The sequence below is a fragment of the Mesoplodon densirostris genome, chromosome 2 (genome assembly GCF_025265405.1).
Source record: "Mesoplodon densirostris isolate mMesDen1 chromosome 2, mMesDen1 primary haplotype, whole genome shotgun sequence".
NCBI lineage: Eukaryota > Metazoa > Chordata > Mammalia > Artiodactyla > Ziphiidae > Mesoplodon > Mesoplodon densirostris.
Window position 1 is genome coordinate 76,274,179 of NC_082662.1, and position 19,054 is coordinate 76,293,232.

The 19,054-nt window shown below is 37.6% G+C and overlaps 1 protein-coding gene across 12 annotated transcripts in view; it reads right to left on the reverse strand.

The window, feature by feature from the left end:
- The window catches only part of SSX2IP (SSX family member 2 interacting protein), a 40,651-nt gene that overhangs the window by 12,480 nt on the left and 9,117 nt on the right, over nt 1-19,054 (reverse strand). For 5 of the 12 annotated variants that reach the window (XM_060084983.1, XM_060085019.1, XM_060084938.1 and 2 more), the window contains exons 2-8: nt 10,017-10,148; nt 9,254-9,423; nt 8,576-8,788; nt 7,564-7,674; nt 5,844-5,979; nt 3,214-3,289; nt 2,955-3,144 (exon numbers count right to left, since the gene is read on the reverse strand). In XM_060084983.1, coding sequence (XP_059940966.1) covers nt 2,955-3,144; nt 3,214-3,289; nt 5,844-5,979; nt 7,564-7,674; nt 8,576-8,788; nt 9,254-9,423; nt 10,017-10,059 — 939 coding nt within the window. In that variant the 5' untranslated portion in view covers nt 10,060-10,148. Of the gene's footprint in view, nt 1-2,954; nt 3,145-3,213; nt 3,290-5,843; nt 5,980-7,563; nt 7,675-8,575; nt 8,789-9,253; nt 9,424-10,016; nt 10,149-12,385; nt 12,529-13,324; nt 13,387-19,054 lie in introns of those variants that run through there. The other 7 variants (XM_060085006.1, XM_060084991.1, XM_060084949.1 and 4 more) reach the window with 6 other exon arrangements.

Below are 19,054 nucleotides of genomic sequence, written 5' to 3' on the forward strand. Positions count from 1 at the left end.
CCACGTGGGGAAACTGAGGCTTAGAGAAGCAGACTAACTTTCCTGATGTCACACAGCTCCAGTCCAACTTGCCTCCAATTTTTGGTTGCTTTGACAAATAAACCTGTGAAATAATCTCCAAAGTAAAAGCAACTGTTAATCCTATTTTTCTCATATAATTTTTTTTTTATAAAACTGCAGATATTTTTCTCTGTATTCTACCAAGACATTAAATCACAGGAAAATGTAGCAACCTTTACTGATATGATCAAATAAAGTCAAAGCAGGATAAAGAACATAGGGAAGCAATACTAAATGTACACAAGTCATAATAACCTGCATCTACATAAAATGGTCCTAATTTGTTATTAACATGCAGGATAGTAGATACATATACTTTACGAATTTGAACAATATATGTTGCTGGGGAAAACAAAAGAAGAAAAGAGACGATGAAAGAAGGGCTGATTAGACTGTTCCCACATGTACTGATAGATGCAGCAGGAGTGAAGGAGTGACTGAGTCTGAAGAATTGTATCAATAGTCTGAGGTCAGCAATGGGTTGGTAGAGGTCCAGGTCTCCCAGGGGGCGTAGATGGGGAAAAACCCAGGGTGTGGCTCACTGTGACTCTGGTTCTTGCCAATCAGCACTCTGGAGCTACCTGACAGTAATTCTTCCAAGGAGCTACACCTTCTCTGCTATACATTTCAAGGCATACCAGAATACTACAAATTCATTATTAAAATTAACTGCTGCACATTAATAATTGCCAGATTGAGTGAAACTCTAAAACCACAAAAAAATTTAAAATTAATTTAACTTGAATTTTGGGTATATATTTTAGCTACAATTAAGCAAAATAATAAATGAAAATTTGGACGCTACCTATGCATTCCAAGGTTATGTCTTACCCTTCTTGCTATAATGGGCCAAAATCTTTCCTTACAAGTAAGGAATGGGTGAATTACTTAAATTTTAAGAGATAACGTATCTAGAAAAAAAGGATCTTCTAAAAAACAGAAAATACACAAGATATTATTGTTTCTCCAAACTTCAACATTTGAATTATGAGAAATTATACAGGATACTATCATCTGAAAAAGATCTCCTTCATTTACTACCTACTTTTGCTGACTAAAAGCTGGTAATGAGACATTAGTAAAGGTTGGGTGCAAAACTGAAGAAACCACAGGAGTTACAGAAACTATGCTAACCCTGGCAAGGTATTAGTGAGTGTTAAGAACTGACCCAAAGTGATAGACTTTGAGAGAAAAGGTTAGTTAACTGAATATAAGATATGTCAAGCAGACCCCAAATTGGAGAGTCTAAAAAGAACATTCAGGTTCTTTTTTCAAAGAAGAAAAAATAAGGCAGGAGATGAGCTTATCAGTTGGACTGATTTGTGAAACCACAAAATAATCCTCAAATATATGTTAATAAAACATGTTTGGTAACTTACTGGTAATTACTACTCTTCATCAACATTGTTATTTTCAGATTTTAGTTACTAATATGAACTTGCTTGAATCCAGAATTTAAATTTATATGTAAAAAACTAAGTTTAAAAACATTTTCACCATTACGTGACTTCTTTTTCTGACCTCTACATGTTATGCCCTCATCAAATGATTTCCCCAGGCCTTCTACCTCAAAAAACACCTATTAAGGGCCAATTCAAATGTGACTTCCTCTGTGATGCCTTTCTTGATTGCCATAATTGTTTTATTTTACACACTGTACCACCCTATTATAGCTGTTAATGTGTATAATAATTACTTCTCGATATGCCTGTCTCTCTCAGAAAAGGTTCCTGTGGGATACAATGGTCTGAATGTTTGTGTTCTCTCAAAATTCTTTGTTGTTTTTTTTTTTTTTGCGGTACGTGGGCCTCTCACTGCTGTGGCCTCTCCCGTTGCGGAGCACAGGCTCCGGACGCGCAGGCTCAGCGGCCTTTGCTCACGGGCCCAGCCGCTCCGCAGCATGTGGGATCTTCCCGGACTGGGGCACAAACCCATGTCCCCTGCATCAGCAGGCGGACTCTCAACCACTGCGCCACCAGGGAAGCCCTCAAAGTTCTTATGTTGAAATCCTAACCTCCAATGTGATGGCATTCGGAGGTGGGTGATCTTAGGGAAGTGATTAGGTCATGAGGGTGGGAGTCCTCATAAATGGGGCCCCAGTGAGCTCTCTCACCTTTTCCCACCATGTGAGGATGAAAGAAGTCAGCAATCCAACCATGAAAAGGACCCTCACAGACACCAACCCTGCTGGCACCCTGATTTTAGATTTCCAGCCTCCAGAATTGCGAGAAATAAATTTTTGTTTGTTTATAAGCCAACCAGTCTATGGTACTTTGCTTTAGCAGCCTGAACTAAGGCAAAGGAAACAGTCAAAATCTTCTCAGCTTTTTCTCTCCAGGGACTAGAACACATAATGAACATTCAATAAATTTATGGACTAAGTGATTCTTTGGTTCCCAAAGTTAAAAGTTTCACTCTCTGAAAAGTAGAGCCTGCTAAAGTTACTCAACATTTAAGTTACTTAAAGGATATTTGGCACAGTGGTTAAAAGCATGAGCTCTGGAGTGAGACAGACTTGGATTCAAATCCTAGTTCTGTCATGCGTGATACTGAGATAGCTTTTGTGCCTCAATTTCCTCACCTATAAAATACGGATAATCATAGTACCCAAAGCATCAATTATTATAAGACTAAAATGAGACAATGCTTATAAAGTGCTTTTCATGGTGCTTGGCACAGATTAAGTCCCCAGAAAATCACCTCCATCATTTCCTAGGGCATGTCTGGAAACTTACAGGGACATTTTTTTGGTTGTCAGAGTGACTGGGGGTAGCACAGCAGTGAGTGTCCTGCGCAAAATATCAACAGCGTCCCCATTCAGAATACCTATCTACTGTTTTAATTGTTCTAATCAGCAATCTGAAGACTGTATTAGAGAGGAAAGAGCCACTTACAGTTCCTGTACTATCATCTGCTCTTTCTCTAGGTTTCTGCTTTTGGGGAGAAAGAAGAGAAATCATTTCCTTTTTCATTTGCTGAAGAACCTTCTTAAGTTCAGCATTTTCCATTAGGATTTGTTTCTGACGATATTCATAATCATTCAAGAGAATTTTATACATTTCATCTTCGTTCCTGAGAAAGAAACTGTCAGTATGAAAATGCAGTATAGAAAGGGAAGTCTGATTAAATGTGTCAGTTTCATTCGTGCCTTACCTGGCTTCAGTTTTACCCGTCCTCCAGGAGCCTCTTTTTCCATCAGCTCTCCCCACGTAATTTAAAACTTCCATAGCTACAAACATGAACACACAGAACAAAACCAATTCTTACCATACAAGTTTAAGTGCTTAAAACCCTAACGGTCTATATGCATTAGGGACGTAAGTCAACCTGGTATACAAATTAGGATTTAGGCTCAAACAGCCCAGATTTTAAGTTCCAGTTCCATCACTCATAAGCCTGAGATCTTGGCAAGTTACTTAACTGCTAAGCCTGTTTCTTCATCAATCGGGTGGGAATAATGAAAGTATCTATCAAAGAGCTGTGAAGAGTGAAAGAAATGTTAAAGTACTTAACACAGTAAGCACTTAATAAGTGTTCATTTAATTATTATTAATTTTATCATCAGGGTTGGTAAACTATGGCCTGTGGGCAGCTGCCTGATTTTGTAAATAACGTTTTATTAGAACATAGCCACACCATTTGTTCATCTCTTTTCTATAGCTACTTTTGCACTACAGTGGCAGAGTAACAAAAGACCACAGAACCCACAGACCTCAAAATATTTACTATTTGGATCACTACAGAAAAAGTTTGCCATGCCCTGTATCATGACCACCATCATCCTCATCATCAAAGGAGACAAGGCTCCTGACAGTATTAATGTCTCTTCTGCCCCAGGTAGAGATGAAAGCAGTTGGCATAAGAAGGAAAAAAGATGAGAATAAGTTATTAAAATTTTAGAGCTGATAAAAATCATTACAGAACTGTCACTTCCAGTTGGGTCTGGACCAGGAAAAGAGCCATACGACCATAATATAAGGGCTCTGCTATAGGGTTAAATATTTAATAAACTTCTCTAACTGTTACATTTTATACTTCTAGCATTTCATCTGCTCCTTAATTTTGCTATTCCCTTTATGAATGAACACAAGGTTAACCAATCTTAAAAACCAATAAGTGTCCAAGTTTAAGATTTATAATCTCAGAATACTTAGATTTCTAACCTTGTCTTAACTGCAATTATCACACTTAAATTTTTCAATAAAATAAAATGTTCAAAAAACTGCAACAGCACTGCTGTATAGAATGACAGTGACACAGTGAACACTGAACTGCTTGCTGGTAACAGGCTTAGCCCACCACGTGACAGCTTGAAACATCTGCTCATCAGCTGTTGTATGCAAGTCCAAGTTCAGAATAATGTATAATGTAGGTTAGATGACAGCCTATAGCCCACTTGGAAACAACTCTTCAATAAATCAATGCACATATTTCCTGTTCCCTGAATCTTGGTAGGCCAGCAAAAATTTATCTGTGTAGCTCTACTTTTGTGTGTGTGTAGTTCTATTTTATTTTTATTGAATTACAGTTAATTTACAGTGTTGTGCTAGTTTCTACTGTACAGCTAAATGACTCAGTTATTACACATATATACATTCTTTATTTATATTCTTTCCCACTATGGTTTATCCCAGGAGACCGGATATAGTTCCCTTTGCCATACAGTAGGACCTTGTTGTTTATCCATTCTAAACGTAATAGTTTACATCTATTAACCCCAAACTCCCAGTCCACCCCTCCTCCTTCCTCCCCTCCCCCATGGCAACCATAAGTCTGTTCTTTATGTCTGTGAGTCTGTTTCTGTTTTGTAGATAGGTTCATTTGTGCCATATTTTAGATTCCACATATCAGTGATATCATATGGTATTTGTCTTTCTCCTTCTGACTTACTTCACTTAGTATGATAATCTCTAGTTGTATTCATGTTGCTGCAAATGGCATTATTTCGTTCTTTTCTATGGCTGAATAGTGTAGTTCTACTTTTTAATCTACACTATTTACTTGAAATTATGCACAAACTTGAATGAAATAAGTTATAAATTAAGTTTCAAAAGAATAATAGAAAAAAAGTATACTTTAACAAACAAAACTTTCACAGTCGGCTGTACTTCAAAAATGCACAGCTAGGGCTTCCCTGGTGGCGCAGTGGTTGAGAGTCCGCCTGCCGATGCAGGGGACACGGATTCGTGCCCCAGTCCGGGAAGATCCCACATACCGCGGAGTGGCTGGGCCTGTGAGCCATGGCCACTGAGCCTGCACGTCCGGAGCCTGTGCTCCGCAACGGGAGAGGCCACAACAGTGAGAGGCCCACGTACCGCAAAAAAAAAAAAAAAAAAAAATGCACAGCTAAACTAATTTAAAAGAACTCAAACTGACATGAATGATTTGGCCTGATGAACCATTTTATGAAGTTAACTCAAAAATCACACTTTTGGTACTCAGAAACTGATCCTGATTTTTAATATAATCAGTTCTTTGCTATGATAGGTTAGAGTGTCCTCTGGCTTAGCTTTTCTCTGTGGATTAATCCTACATCTGTCATGTTAACAAATATATATGTAATTCTTATACGCAACTAAGGGAGCAAAGCAAAATTACTATTTTTCAACTAACCAGTTGTCTCAATTTCTAGTTTACATAGATATATACCATCTAAAATCAATTGTATAAAGCATGAAAAGGACACTTCATGAATTATTGAGCTCAATCCCTGTACATTTATTTCTTAGTGTAATACTAGCTTATTTATTCCCTTTGCTTTATCTTAGCCAGCTGCTCCTTACCTATTTTTTTATCCTTCTTGTTCATAACAAGTTGATGTAGACGTTCCTTTAGTTTATTATATTCACGCTCTTTTCTCTTCATATCATGATTATATTGAGTAGCTCGACTTGCAATAATATTTTGTAATTTCTGCACCTAAAAACAGCATTTTCTATTAAGTAAATCCCTTTAGGACTGGTAAACCCAGTTAAAATTTACAAATTCAATAGAGAAAAGAAGTCCTAGAATTCAGCTCCTCATATAATAGTTTAAGAATTCTAGGATTATTCCTCCTTCTCTGTAACCACTGGGAATCACTCTTTAAAATATCATTAAATGAAGCACATAAAGTTTTTATGTTTTAACTATGAAATTTCCAGAGCTGCTAACTCTCTAAATTATCGTCTACACCTTTCACGCTACATACAGATTCTGATCATTTAGAAACCACAAACTCTTATGGAAGTATTAATGTGATTAAAGCTTCATATGAAGCAAGATTTCATCTGATCATTTGTAATGACTTCCTTTTACTAATGACTTGAATCCCTTTATCCTTTATCAATCTGTGACAAGGCCAATTAGTCATGACACGTGGCAGTAGATAAACAGGTTCATTTTTCTCTGATCAAAAACAGTTCTCAAATTAGAGTGAGACAAACAGCAGAGAGAATCCAGTTCAGACATTTGCTGAGTACACATTATATGCCAAGCACTACTGGTCAATGTTTATATCTACTAAGACTTCTCAGGCAGCCCTGGAAAGGAAGAAGTTCTATACCGACATTCTTTATCTCTGCTAGAGATGATCATGTTCAACTTGATCCTCACTGAGGAAGAACTATAGTCAAACCATTTCAAGTATAATCAACAGATTAAGTCAAAATTTTCTGTGAAATAACTCAAGGAAAAGTATAAGTAACCTTGTGGTTTAGTTAAGATACTTCTTACCCACTTACTAAATATACTACTAAATAATCAAATATGGTAAAACAAATCTGTCTAAATCACTACAAGGTCCTTAAAGAAATACGCTCCCTTAAAAGTCTTTAACTATAGTGAGCAACATATACAACACTGAAAATGTTATGGTTTTATAGTTATCACGTGGTCAGAAATCAAACTGCAGAGCAATAAAAACATAATGAGTTCTTCTTACATAAATTGAAAGATAATTTCAAATGCATTAACTCTATAGGTCCAAATACTAAGTAATCACTAAAGCAAAAATGAGATTAGAATTATGATGTCTTCAGCCTAAAAATGAGATTTTTAATTTGAATTGCTTTTTTTAAACAGTAAGTTGAGTATCCATTTAGTCAAGTAATTGCCTGATTGGATGAACAGTGTTGACATTTAAGACAGTGCAAGAAGAGGCATTCCAGATATAAGTAAAGGTATAGCAGAGAATAAAAGATCTGCATTTAAAGCGCCCTTGTGTCTGACAAAAAGTTAACAGTGCATGTGAGTCCACGACAGATGGTATAGGACACTGGGATGTCACGAGCTCTGGACTAACCTACTAGGGCAAATGGATGCACTTGGGGGAGAGGGTGGTGGGGAGGGCTCCTGGCCTCTCGGTTAAATGCGATACAACACTATATGCACAGTTCCTCCAGACCAGTGTGACACAGGGTGAACAAATGGTTCTATCTTGTTTTAAAGTCATGACCATTGTTGGTCACCTCAAATTCCAAAAAAAATTCACTTAAACTTTATCTGCAATAACTGACAACTCACCTCATCTTTCTCATTTTTCAGTAGCTGATGCAAATTCCTGTTCTTGCATTGTAACTGTCTGTCTCTTTCCTGAAGACCAATCATTTCTCTCCTGGAGGTTTCCAGTTGTTCCTAAAACATTCATATGCAATTTTGACTAAAATTAACATAGGATTCAGAGCAACTGAATCCTTAAAAGATTAGTAAAAACAAGTTACATAAACTAGGGTTTGTTACCTAAAATTGAAGTTTAGCAGCACACAAAATGTTTATTTAAAACAAGTACTATAAAGCTGGATACTATAGTGTTACAAAATTTACCTAAATTTGAATATCAAATTTAATTTAAATACCAATTTTTAATGTATATACAAAAGACCTTCAAAGTGGATCCCTTGAAAGACTCTTTACCTATTCCAGTGATGTTGCCACTGAACATTTTCATAATTTCTTTTTTAATACTTTTTAACACTTCTACAGCACACTCTGAGAAAGAGCCAAAAATGATTTGGAGCTAAGTATGAAGAAGACAGGTGACCAAGCAAAGTAGAACACTTCAGGTCAAAAAGGGTGGGACTACAGCATGACACCGGTTCTGCCTTGCAAGCAGTAAACTCAAGATTTTTCCTAGAGGGCATAGATGCCCTCAAGAATATTCTTGAAATTTACTGATGCAATCTCTCACAATAAGACTATTTTAAGTTAAGCAACTACTTTATTAAGCAAGACTGGATAGAGTGGGAGAATCCTTATTTTATTTTCCTCAGATATAAGTACTTCCTAATCTAACTTTCTACAGTTTCATCAAGACACTAAACAGTTCATAAAATCATCGCCTTCGATATAGACAGTATTAGGAAGCAGCACAACTGATTTGTACAAATTACATTCAGTTTTACTTTCCAGTTTAAAAAATCCTAATACTTAAAAAAAAAAACCCTAAAATGTGTTTGCTAAATAAATCCAATGAAAATTTATAGTTTCAAACTACATAACAATGGCAATGAAATACAGATTGAGATGTAATTTCTACCTTAAGTTTTGCATAGCAGTTCTGCAGATGGTCCATATCGCTTCCCAGTTTCAGATTCTGTGTTTCCACATTTTCCTGAGCTAGAAGGTTCTTCCGCTGAAGTACAAGTAGCTCATTCATACAATTTAAAACAGCAACTATATTTAATTCTCTCTTTGTCTCTTTACCTTTGGATTCTTCATATAATGAAGGAAAACCGAAAGTAGTCAATTCCTAGTGAGAGAAAATGTTTTCCTAAAAGTTGGTTACCGGACAACTTAATAAATAAACAAAAGACAGATATCTTTTCTGAGAAAGAAAACTATCCTGAGATAGTTAAGAAAGTAGCACCTATGCCAAAGGACAAAGAATTAAGAGAACTGGGCTCTTTTAGCCTCTGCTCTACAATCACCTGTGATCTGGAGAAGGCACTTAGGTTTCTGCATCAGTAAAATAAGGGTAAGACTCCCCGTGGAGGAGCCCCTGGGGTGATGGGGGAGCCAACCTGATCCAGACAAAACGTTTACCTCGCGTATCTAGACTAGATGGTCACCAAGGTTCTCTGCGAATCTAATATAAGTCCCGGGCCAATATGTAACATACTTGTGCTTGACAAGTTTTTCTCATACCTTTGATATGTTCTATTATATAACATGATTTATGTTATTTATTGCTTCTTACAAAAACAAAACATGTTACCTGATCAAGATATGAAATACTTTGTTCAATATTCTCTTCTGTGCAGAAGGCACTAAAAAAACTGTGCACATTTTTTGATAAAGGTATTGAAGAGCATAGCACTTGCTGTGAGTATAAACTTGATGGAGACATCTTTGTTTCTGAGGTATATTGAGAGATATATTTGCTTTCTGAAAGAATCAGTAAAAGGCATTTATGTAAATAATTTGTAAAAATGCATGCAAAGCTAACAACATAATCTCCATTACCAAAGATTTTGAATTATAGAAATATTTTTAAGTTTTTTCAAATTAGGACAAAGCTGGTTTTTGTATGAAAACTATATAATTTTTTTCCAAAAAGATACAACTAATAAAGTGGTGCTCTTAGAAAAGGCATGTTAAGCTACAATATACTATCTTAATTTACAACACTTTAGATTTATAAAACTAATAGATAAAACCCACTTGTCTATGCACTCAAAGTTTATGTGATTAAAGGAATAAATCAGAGAAATGTACTGAAGTAGCCAATGAATTTATTTCAAATGCAGAAAAGTCTCCTCCTCAAGTAATCAACTATTCAGCCAAAGCACTTAACCCCACTGATTAGGCACAATACTTAGCTCTCTGTGATAATTTTACTGAAGATGAAAATTATATATTTTACAACTATTTATATCTCTCTCTAGTTACATCTTCAATATTTTTGGTAATTACAGTGTCATTGAAAACTAACCTTTATAATTAAGGCTTTTGCTTACAACTATTCTAAACTCAGTTACCTGAAGACAGACCTGGATCTGTAACAGTCATCCAATCTCCCATAGCAATCGCCAGAGCCAGGATACCTGAGGAACCAGTTCAGCAGTGAAACATTCAGCCCAGCTGCTGTCACTCTTCTATGTAGGCATCTCCTTAGAAAACAAATCACAGAATAACAGCATCTAATTAAAAATATGAAAGCAAATATAAAGCCAATATGTAAGAATTAGTTGTATGTACTTCAAAACAGATGGATTCTGCATTATTTACTCTCCTGTACTCTCATACAGAATATGGTAGAGCTTAATAATAATAATTGTGTGTGTGTGTACAAGAATCAAGGTAAATGGCTTCTCGAGTTATACTAAGGTATTCGCATTACTTCATACACAAAGTACATGGTACATGATCTGACTCACAATATAAGGTACAGAATTGTACTAAGTAATAAATATTTCCAAACTACACCGTTTAAAGTACAATTCCTACTTACGTAGATGAAAAGATGAAAAATTTCTTGGCCAGCATTCCCATTTTTTGTTGTTTTTACTAACTATACTAACAAAACTTCTAATTACAATGCCTAGTGTTGGCATAGACGTAATGAAATGAATACTCCCATACACTGCTCTCCAGAAAAATTAGATCAATTTATACTACTACCAAGCAATCTGGCAATATGTATCAAAAGTCTTAATAATGAAAATATATTTTGATCCAGGGATTCCACTTTTAAAATTTTATCCTAATAAAATAACAATTTTCACAAAGATTCACCTACATATTGTTCTTTACAATACCAAAAAAAAAACAAAACCCAGAAATAACATATATGTTCCACAGTAGGAGACTGGTTACATAAATAATACATTTATACGCTCAAATAACGTGTAAACTTTAAACACAGCCACGTAGAATTAGGGTGCCTAACAAATACATAAAAGTTAAGAAATGCATATGAATAAAGTAGACTAAGTAACACATAACCGTTTTAGTCTATCACTGATGCCTCTACTTCTTTTTTTTTCTGGTACGTGGGCCTCCCACCGCTGTGGCCTCTCCTGTTGCGGAGCACAGGCTCCGGATGCGCAGGCTCAGCGGCCATGGCTCACGGGCCCAGCCGCTTCGCGGCATGTGGGATCTTCCCCAACCAGGGCATGAACCTGTGTCCCCTGCATCGGCAGGCGGACTCTCAACCACTGCGCCACCAGGGAAGCCCGATGCCTCTACTTTTTTACAGAGATAATGGAAGTAGTAACTATTTCTCCACCATAAAAAAAAATTCAAATGAAATTATAAACAGCAACTGGAAATTGATTTCAAGGTCAGGTATAGGAAGAGGAGAGGTAAAGACTGCAGGCAAACTGGAGAACACATGTCAACATTTTGGACAGCTGCTTCCCAGCCACAATAAATTGTGGCCAAAAGAGAAAACAATTCCTGTGCTGATACATCTTTCCATTTTTTAAGAAATGTTGAAATTCTGGATTTCTATGTGAAATTTCCCAATTTTTAAATATTAGATGCTAATTAAAAAGAGTAACTATGCAAGTTATCCAGTGGAAGGGGGAACGGCTGGAAGGGGGAGATCAGAGCACCACCTACGCTTTGATCTGAGAGGTGGCTACTTAGGCACACGCAACAGGATGATTCATGATGAAGCTGTACACTTAAGGCCTGCGCACTTGACTGAATGGCAGTTATACCTCAAACACCACTACTGTTTAATAAGCCAAATAAAATGCGCCTTTAGGCCAGATCTGGACTGTAGATCAAGAGTTTACCACCTCTCTTCTGAATATTTAAGACTGTGGGGAAATACTCACAATATAATGTTAAAGTGACATGAAATTTTTCATTCATTCAATAAAATTTTAATTGTGCTGCTATGTGCCAGGCACGCTTTTCTAGGCATAGGAGAAGCCCTGCTCTCAAGAAGTCCACATTCACGTAGGGAAGAAACAGGTAAGAAGTAAGCAATAAATTACAGTAACATCACACTCAGAGTGATGAGAATAAAGAAAATAAAACACAGTAATGAGAGTATTAGGGTGGGGGGTGGTATCTAGATCCATCAAGGAAGGCTGCGTGGAGATGCTGATATTTGAACTGAGAACTAAATGATACGGAATCAACTACAAGACGGTCAATGACCAGAGGAGTCCAGGTGGAGGAAACAGCATGTACAAAAACCCAAGATGGAAAGAACTTGGTACATATTAAAAATATACAAGTGGCCAGTATGCCTGAAGCACAGTAAGCAAGGATAGACATATAAAGCTGGATTTTCTCTAATTTGCAATGAAAAGCTCTTAAAGCAGTTTAGGCAGGAAAGCAACGTGATCTCTTTTTAGGCTTTAAAAAAGATCATTATGGCCACTTTATCTACCCTGTGAGATTATAGGTGGGCAATAGTGGGCACTGACGAAATCAGCCTACTGCAACTTCTTGTTCAGTCAAGAAGACCAGTGTTGCACTACGTCTCCGACAGTGGAAGCAGACACAGGGATAAATTAGGGATGTGTCCTGGAGATAGAACCTTCAGGACCTGCAGATGGATTGAAACAAGGACAAAAGAGCAAAAGAGAGATGACAAATAATTCCTAGATTACATAGCAACATAAAGTATATACTCATGCAAATGATTTTGTGTCATATAATACATTATGATGTCACACACACATACACACAGAAGGTTATCTAGTTTGGCACTGATCTTTTGCTATTTTGCTACTCATGTGCCTTGAGAAGAGCACCTTGAACTCCTTGGCACTTCCCAGTGACCTTAAATGGGTACCTTCAGAAACAGGAAGAGCAGGATGAAGGTTGAATCTGCATCCAGAAAGACAAATGATCTTACTTTTGGTTTTCAGAGATATTAGCTATAAGCAAAACAGGACCCAAGGGACAATAAATCCAACTATTCTAACCCAGCTCTGCTTTGGGTAAGTTACTTAACCTCTCCAAGCTCTAGCTTCCTCACTGGTAAATTGCCATTATCCCCTAAAGATTAAGTGAGATAATGCATATAAAGTATTTAGCACACTGCCTGGCATATGGGACACATGTAATTAATATCAGTTGTTATCATCATCACTTAGACACAGATCTGTTTGGTATAACTGACAGGATTCTAAAACCTGTAACAAAATGCACTGTTGCTCTTAATAAGGATTGAACATAAATCCTTAGAAGACCTGAGACAGACATCACTGGAAAATACAACAGTGTGCCTAAGTGCCTTTTCTCCTCATACAGAAAGATTATTAAACACCAATATGTGTCTACTACATATCCATACTTTAAAACTGTAATTTAAGTCAGTTACTCGTAGTCTGTGACTTTAGTTCTCCAGTGTCTACAGGTTTCACCAGTAAGTTGTTCCCTGTCCTGTAAAAAACAAAAACAAAAAAACCTTGCAAAATATTCAGGTCTAGTTAAATGTTCAAAGTGAAAACCAAAACTCCATTCTGAAGTGCTATGAAACAAAACTTAGTAAGAGTATATAATTTCACACCATTTAAAAAGTTTCTATGTATCCTCTTCTGTTCAATGAGGCACCAAATTACACACAATGAGGCTTGTGATAAAAGAAAAGTTACCCAACCAGTCTTTCCAAGAACAGAGACTTAAGACTCATCAATATGCATCCCAAAACCAAGAGACTAATTTAAGCAAAGTATTCTATTCTAGCTCAATCATAGCTAAAATTTCATTGATGAAGGTTACAAACTATTATTGTTATATTAAAATAAGTCAATATTAATTTCAAAAGCAAAATAAGAAAGATAACAGAAGTATCTCTGCTTTGCATAAATCTAATACCATCACAAGTCCCTTTCAACTTGAAAGCTTTAAAAGCAGCCATGGAGGACTCCATTAAAGCTTGGTGCTGGAACACAGAATTAAGTTCCATATTTTATATAAAAATTATTATTATTACATATTAATCATGTCATAGCAAACCATTATATAGTAGACATGATTATCCATGGCAAGTCATGTAAAACACAAGGTTGGTTATGCTAGCACTGTTACTATAGGTTCATCACAGAAGAAGAAAGGAAAACAGTTAACAGTTAATTGTGCTTTGGTTCAAGTAATCTGTAACCCCCAATTCTCTCTATATACCATTAATTAGAGTAGCTGCCCAAATTCCCAAAATAATTAGTGAACTTTATGAGCGAAACCTGAAGATTAAAGAATTTAAACAACTTGTAAAAGTCATTTCATTCATCCAAGATTGAAGGGGAACAATCTTGAAATAAGTTAAAGAAAATAATCTATAAAGTAATCCATAAGAATTTTATCTCCTATTCGACACATCAGAAAGACATAGTTTTGTTCCCTCCTAGTGGATAACATGTATATAAGCATATAATAAACTTCCCTGTCCCAAGTATTTCTCTCAAGTACATTCCAGTAAATCTTCATAACAGAAAATCGTACTAATTTCAGTAAAATTGCAATTACTTCAGTAAAAATGTTACCTCACTATTTCTGAAGAACTACTTGGCATGCCTCTATGTTGCTATAGGCCCCAAGTACAACGTCACATACTTGAGTGTAAAATAAGCAAGGGTACTCTCGTCTTTTCTGAGTAAAATGATTATGCTGAACTTAAGAATTACCGAGTAGCATTTTCTAGGTTAGGATCCTGACAGAAAATTGGGAAGCAGTGTGACATTTGAACACAATTATACTGTTTCTGAAAGAAAATGAAGATTTTAGTAAGTTTCAAAAAAAAAAAAAAATCTATCACTCTTCATGTCAAAGTATTTTCTTTCATATGTATTTATCTATATTACAGACAGGAAACTTGAGCTCAGGGAAGTCAACAGGATTGCCTAAGGTCACACTTCTAATTGGTTGTGAAGCCTGGACACAAATCGCAGTCTTCAAAACCGTGCTTCTTTTCTCTCTACCATTCAACCTTTCAACACCGTACACACAGTCAATTAATCTAGCTATGGTAAAAGTAGAATATAATAAAAGATTTCCATCAAGGTTCTTTAAAAGACTGAGTTCCTATAATTCATTCTAAATGATTCCACTAAAAACACACAATTCTTCAAGGACCTTACCTACTACTTAAATTGAGGTACCCTTGTAAACTTCTCTGCTATGCCACAAACAATAGCTTTTTTCTCATTTATGAATACATTGCTTTAAAAAGGCATAAAAACAACTCCCAGAAATGAGATCACTTCCACAGAAAGTTTAATGAGGGTGGAATTAACTCATTTTACCATTTATTCCTAGAGTAAATATTAACATCAAAACTAAGTTTACGGCTCTTTAGCAAGAACATTTGTGATTCAGGTTAATTATATACGTTTTTTTCCAACAGAAGAGTTCCCTGCCTGGTTCTTCTTCTTCCTTCTACCCCAAAGACTCAGGGTTGCTCAATATATATTAACCACTTATAGAAGTTTGGGGCACACAGCCTTTAGGATGGCCCCCCGTTATTCCTGCACACACCTTTAGGTTATTCTGCTCGAGTGTGGGCTGCATTTCGTGACTAGCTTCTAACAAACAGAGTAAAGCAGAAGGGACGGGATTTCACTTCCGACTTAGGTTATACAAAGGGCACACGCCTTCCATGTGGGGCCATTGCTCGCTCGCTGTATCTTAGATCCCTCTTTCCAGGGAAAGCAAGCTGTCACAGCTTTCATGTTGTGAGCAGCCCCATGAAAGGCTGATGTGGCAAGGAACCAATGTCTCCAGCCAGCAGCCAGTGAGGCCCTGAGGCCGGCCAGGAGCCAGGCGAGTGAGTCTGGAAGTAGATCCTCCCCAGTCAAGCCTTGAGATGCCTGCAGTCTTGGTCAACACCTACAGGTAGCCTAGTGAGAGACCCTGAGCCACAGGCACCCAGCTAAGTGGCACCCAGATTCCCAATGGACAAAAACTGGGAGATAAAGGCCAGTTGTTTTAAGCTGCTAAACTCTGGAGTAACTTGTTATGCAGTATTAGATAACATAAGTTTTTCTATATATTTACATATATATATATATTACATTTCTGAGTCCCTTCCATAATTACATGTTTCTTGCTGAAACGTAACTAAAGTGATACCATGCGCTACAAAAGCAACTCATCAGGTATATGACAAGGATATCAGCAGTAGTACAACAAATCACTCCATATTATTATAGCTGGATGTCTCCCAAACTAGTTTATGAACTTCTACAGGGTGGGGAATGTATTCATCTTTGTATTCAACAGTTTCTGAAACACAGCAGGTGCTCAGCAGATGTTTATAAAATGAACTGAGTCCCACATACGGCACACTCACTCCAGCCTTGTGTGCTCCACAGGTGCTTTCTTCTTTCACCTGCCCCTAAACTAACGCTTCTTCAAAGCACAGCTCAGCCACCATCATCCCCTCCACACAGGCCATTAAACTCTATTCTCTAGGTCCTCCTAGTTTATTTCATCTTTCCTAGTTAGCCTCTTTAGTCACATTCTCCATTTCTATACCCGCCACCCATCTTAATAGACAGAATAATCAACAAATACCCACGTAAATAACTGATGATAAATTAGCACATTCATTCCAGCAAGCAAAAGTGGATAAATGAAACAGCAATGGAAGAGATGCACAAGATGTGAGTCCTTTAGAGAAAAGTACTATTCTTCATCATCCCCCAAATCTCTCCTAACACTTCTACCCACGGAAAGAGAGCTTGGCAGAAACAGATGTCTTAATTACAAGATTTCCTTCATACAGTACACTATTTTATTTATTTATTTATTTATTTATTTATTTTTGGCTGTGTTGGGTCTCCATTGATGTGCACGGGCCCTCTCCAGTTGTGGCAAGCAGGGGCTACTCTTCGTTGCGGTGCGCGGGCTTCTCATTGCGGTGGCCTCTCCTGCTGCAGAGCACGGGGTCTAGGCACACGGGCCTCAGTAGCTGTGGCACGCGGGCTCAGTAGCCGTGGCTCGTGGGCTCTAGAGCGCAGGCTCAGTAGTGGCGCACGGGCTTAGTTGCTCCGCGGCATGTGGGATCCTCCCGGACCAGGGCTCGAACCCATGTCCCCTGCATCGGCAGGCGGATTCCCAACCACTGCGCCACCAGGGAAGCCCCAGTACACTATTTTAAGTGTTCTTTTCAAGTTCACTTGAAGTTCAAACTTGAAAAGGCACAACTGCCTACCTAATCAGAATTCTAAAACAAACTTCAATCAAGTATCAGAAAATAATAGCTTTTTCATTATACAGGAAGGTAGTAACATGATACCATCTGGACTTCTAAATATTACACAGGATTTTTCACAAATAACCAACGAAAGTCTTTGCTAAACTCTCACAAAGTTAAAGTTACCCAACTGTTGGGGTAAGAAAATAAAATTGTTAAAACTAAGTCTTTAAACATTAGTCCTTACAAATTCAGTCATAAAACTTAAGAATTTAGTTATCTGCATACTTTAATAGATGTTATTATTCTCAAAAACCAAATACATTATGATTAGTTAAAAAATTACCACCTTCTACTATAATTTTGTTCCGAAGGAGACTATAGCTTTCGATTCCATTACAAATACCTCTGCCATCTAATACAAAACCATTTGTCTATGTATATCAGTACAGACAAATACTAAATTCAACCTCTTAGAACCTACTTTTTACAAATTTAAAATCCAAATGATTTCATCTGAGTGGCATAATAGTATAGGTTTTTTTCCACAGAAATAAATTCTTCTTCATAAATTAAATTTTAATATATATATGAATGGCTGAAACTGAAAATCTGGTATCCCTTTAATCATCTGCACCCTTGCTGAGTTTGTGGCTCTGAGGAGGATTTACAGTTGGGGAGCACAGTGCAGACCATGTGAGCCTCACAGGCCTGGGTCAGACAGGTCGTATCCTGACCGAGCTGGTCATATCCTCTCCGAGCTGGTTTCATCACCTGGAAAACAGGGTGATACTATCTACTCTGTAGCGTGGTTATAGGTATTTAATGGGGTAAGGGGTGAAAAACTAAGTACAGAATACCTAGGGGGTTGATCTAACAAACACGTGCCAGGTGCTGTTCTAAATGCTTTACATACTTCATGAAGGCAACCTTCACAACAACCCTACGTGTTATCACATTATTTCCTTTTCAGAGATAAGGGAACTGAGGCACAGAAAGGTTAGGTAATTTGCCCAAGGTCACGCAGCTGGCAAGTGGCAGAGCCAGGGGATATTCCCCACCCCACACTCCAGAGTCCATTCTCTTAACTATCATGTGTTGCTGCTTCATGGATGAGAGGCCCAGAAACAGTATCTCCTACAACCCCTCATGAGATCGTATCTCCCAATTGGGCAAAGACTGCACAAAATAGTGTGAAGACACAAATTGCGGCAAAATATTTCATGCATTTCCCTTTGGGCTGAGGGATACAATCTCAGTGAAGTAGACCTGCATGTATAGCATGAAAAAAAAAGTTATGAAAAACAAGAATAGTTTGATCACCACTTTTTGCTAAATCAAACTATCTAAATATATTTAGGAGAAAGGTGTGGAAAGGTTACACACTGTTCCCAAGGACATTCCTGGGGAATGATGGGACGTTCGGGCGTAGTGAGAGGTGGGCCAGGGTTTTCACTTCTTCTATAGCACACCTTTATACCGCTGGAATGTTCTAGGGCACTTATTTTGTAAAACTTTTAGAGGCAGTGGATTCGGGCAGTTACTAAGACAATGTGTATGGATGCACTGCCACCTCCATCCCAGACAGTAGCACCCCTGCCCTTTAGTGGAAATATCAGTGTAGACAAATAATAAACGCACCCCCCATCGATCAATTACACTTCTAGCACCTAGCCCGCCCCCGCCCTGTGTTCACACATACGAGTGGGCAAGGGTGCTGCAGCCTTCACACTGACCCTGGCCATGTCAGAGCATGTCTGTGGGGAGTCAGCCCATCAGGGAGGCTTCCCCCCTACTGATGCGAAGAGTGAAGACGCAGAGTACTGGCTGGCCTGGCAAAGGTGGACTCTTCCTCCAGCTCAGTTACAATCTAAACGCAGTGGGAAGAAAGAAGAGGGAGGCTGACTTTGATTTATA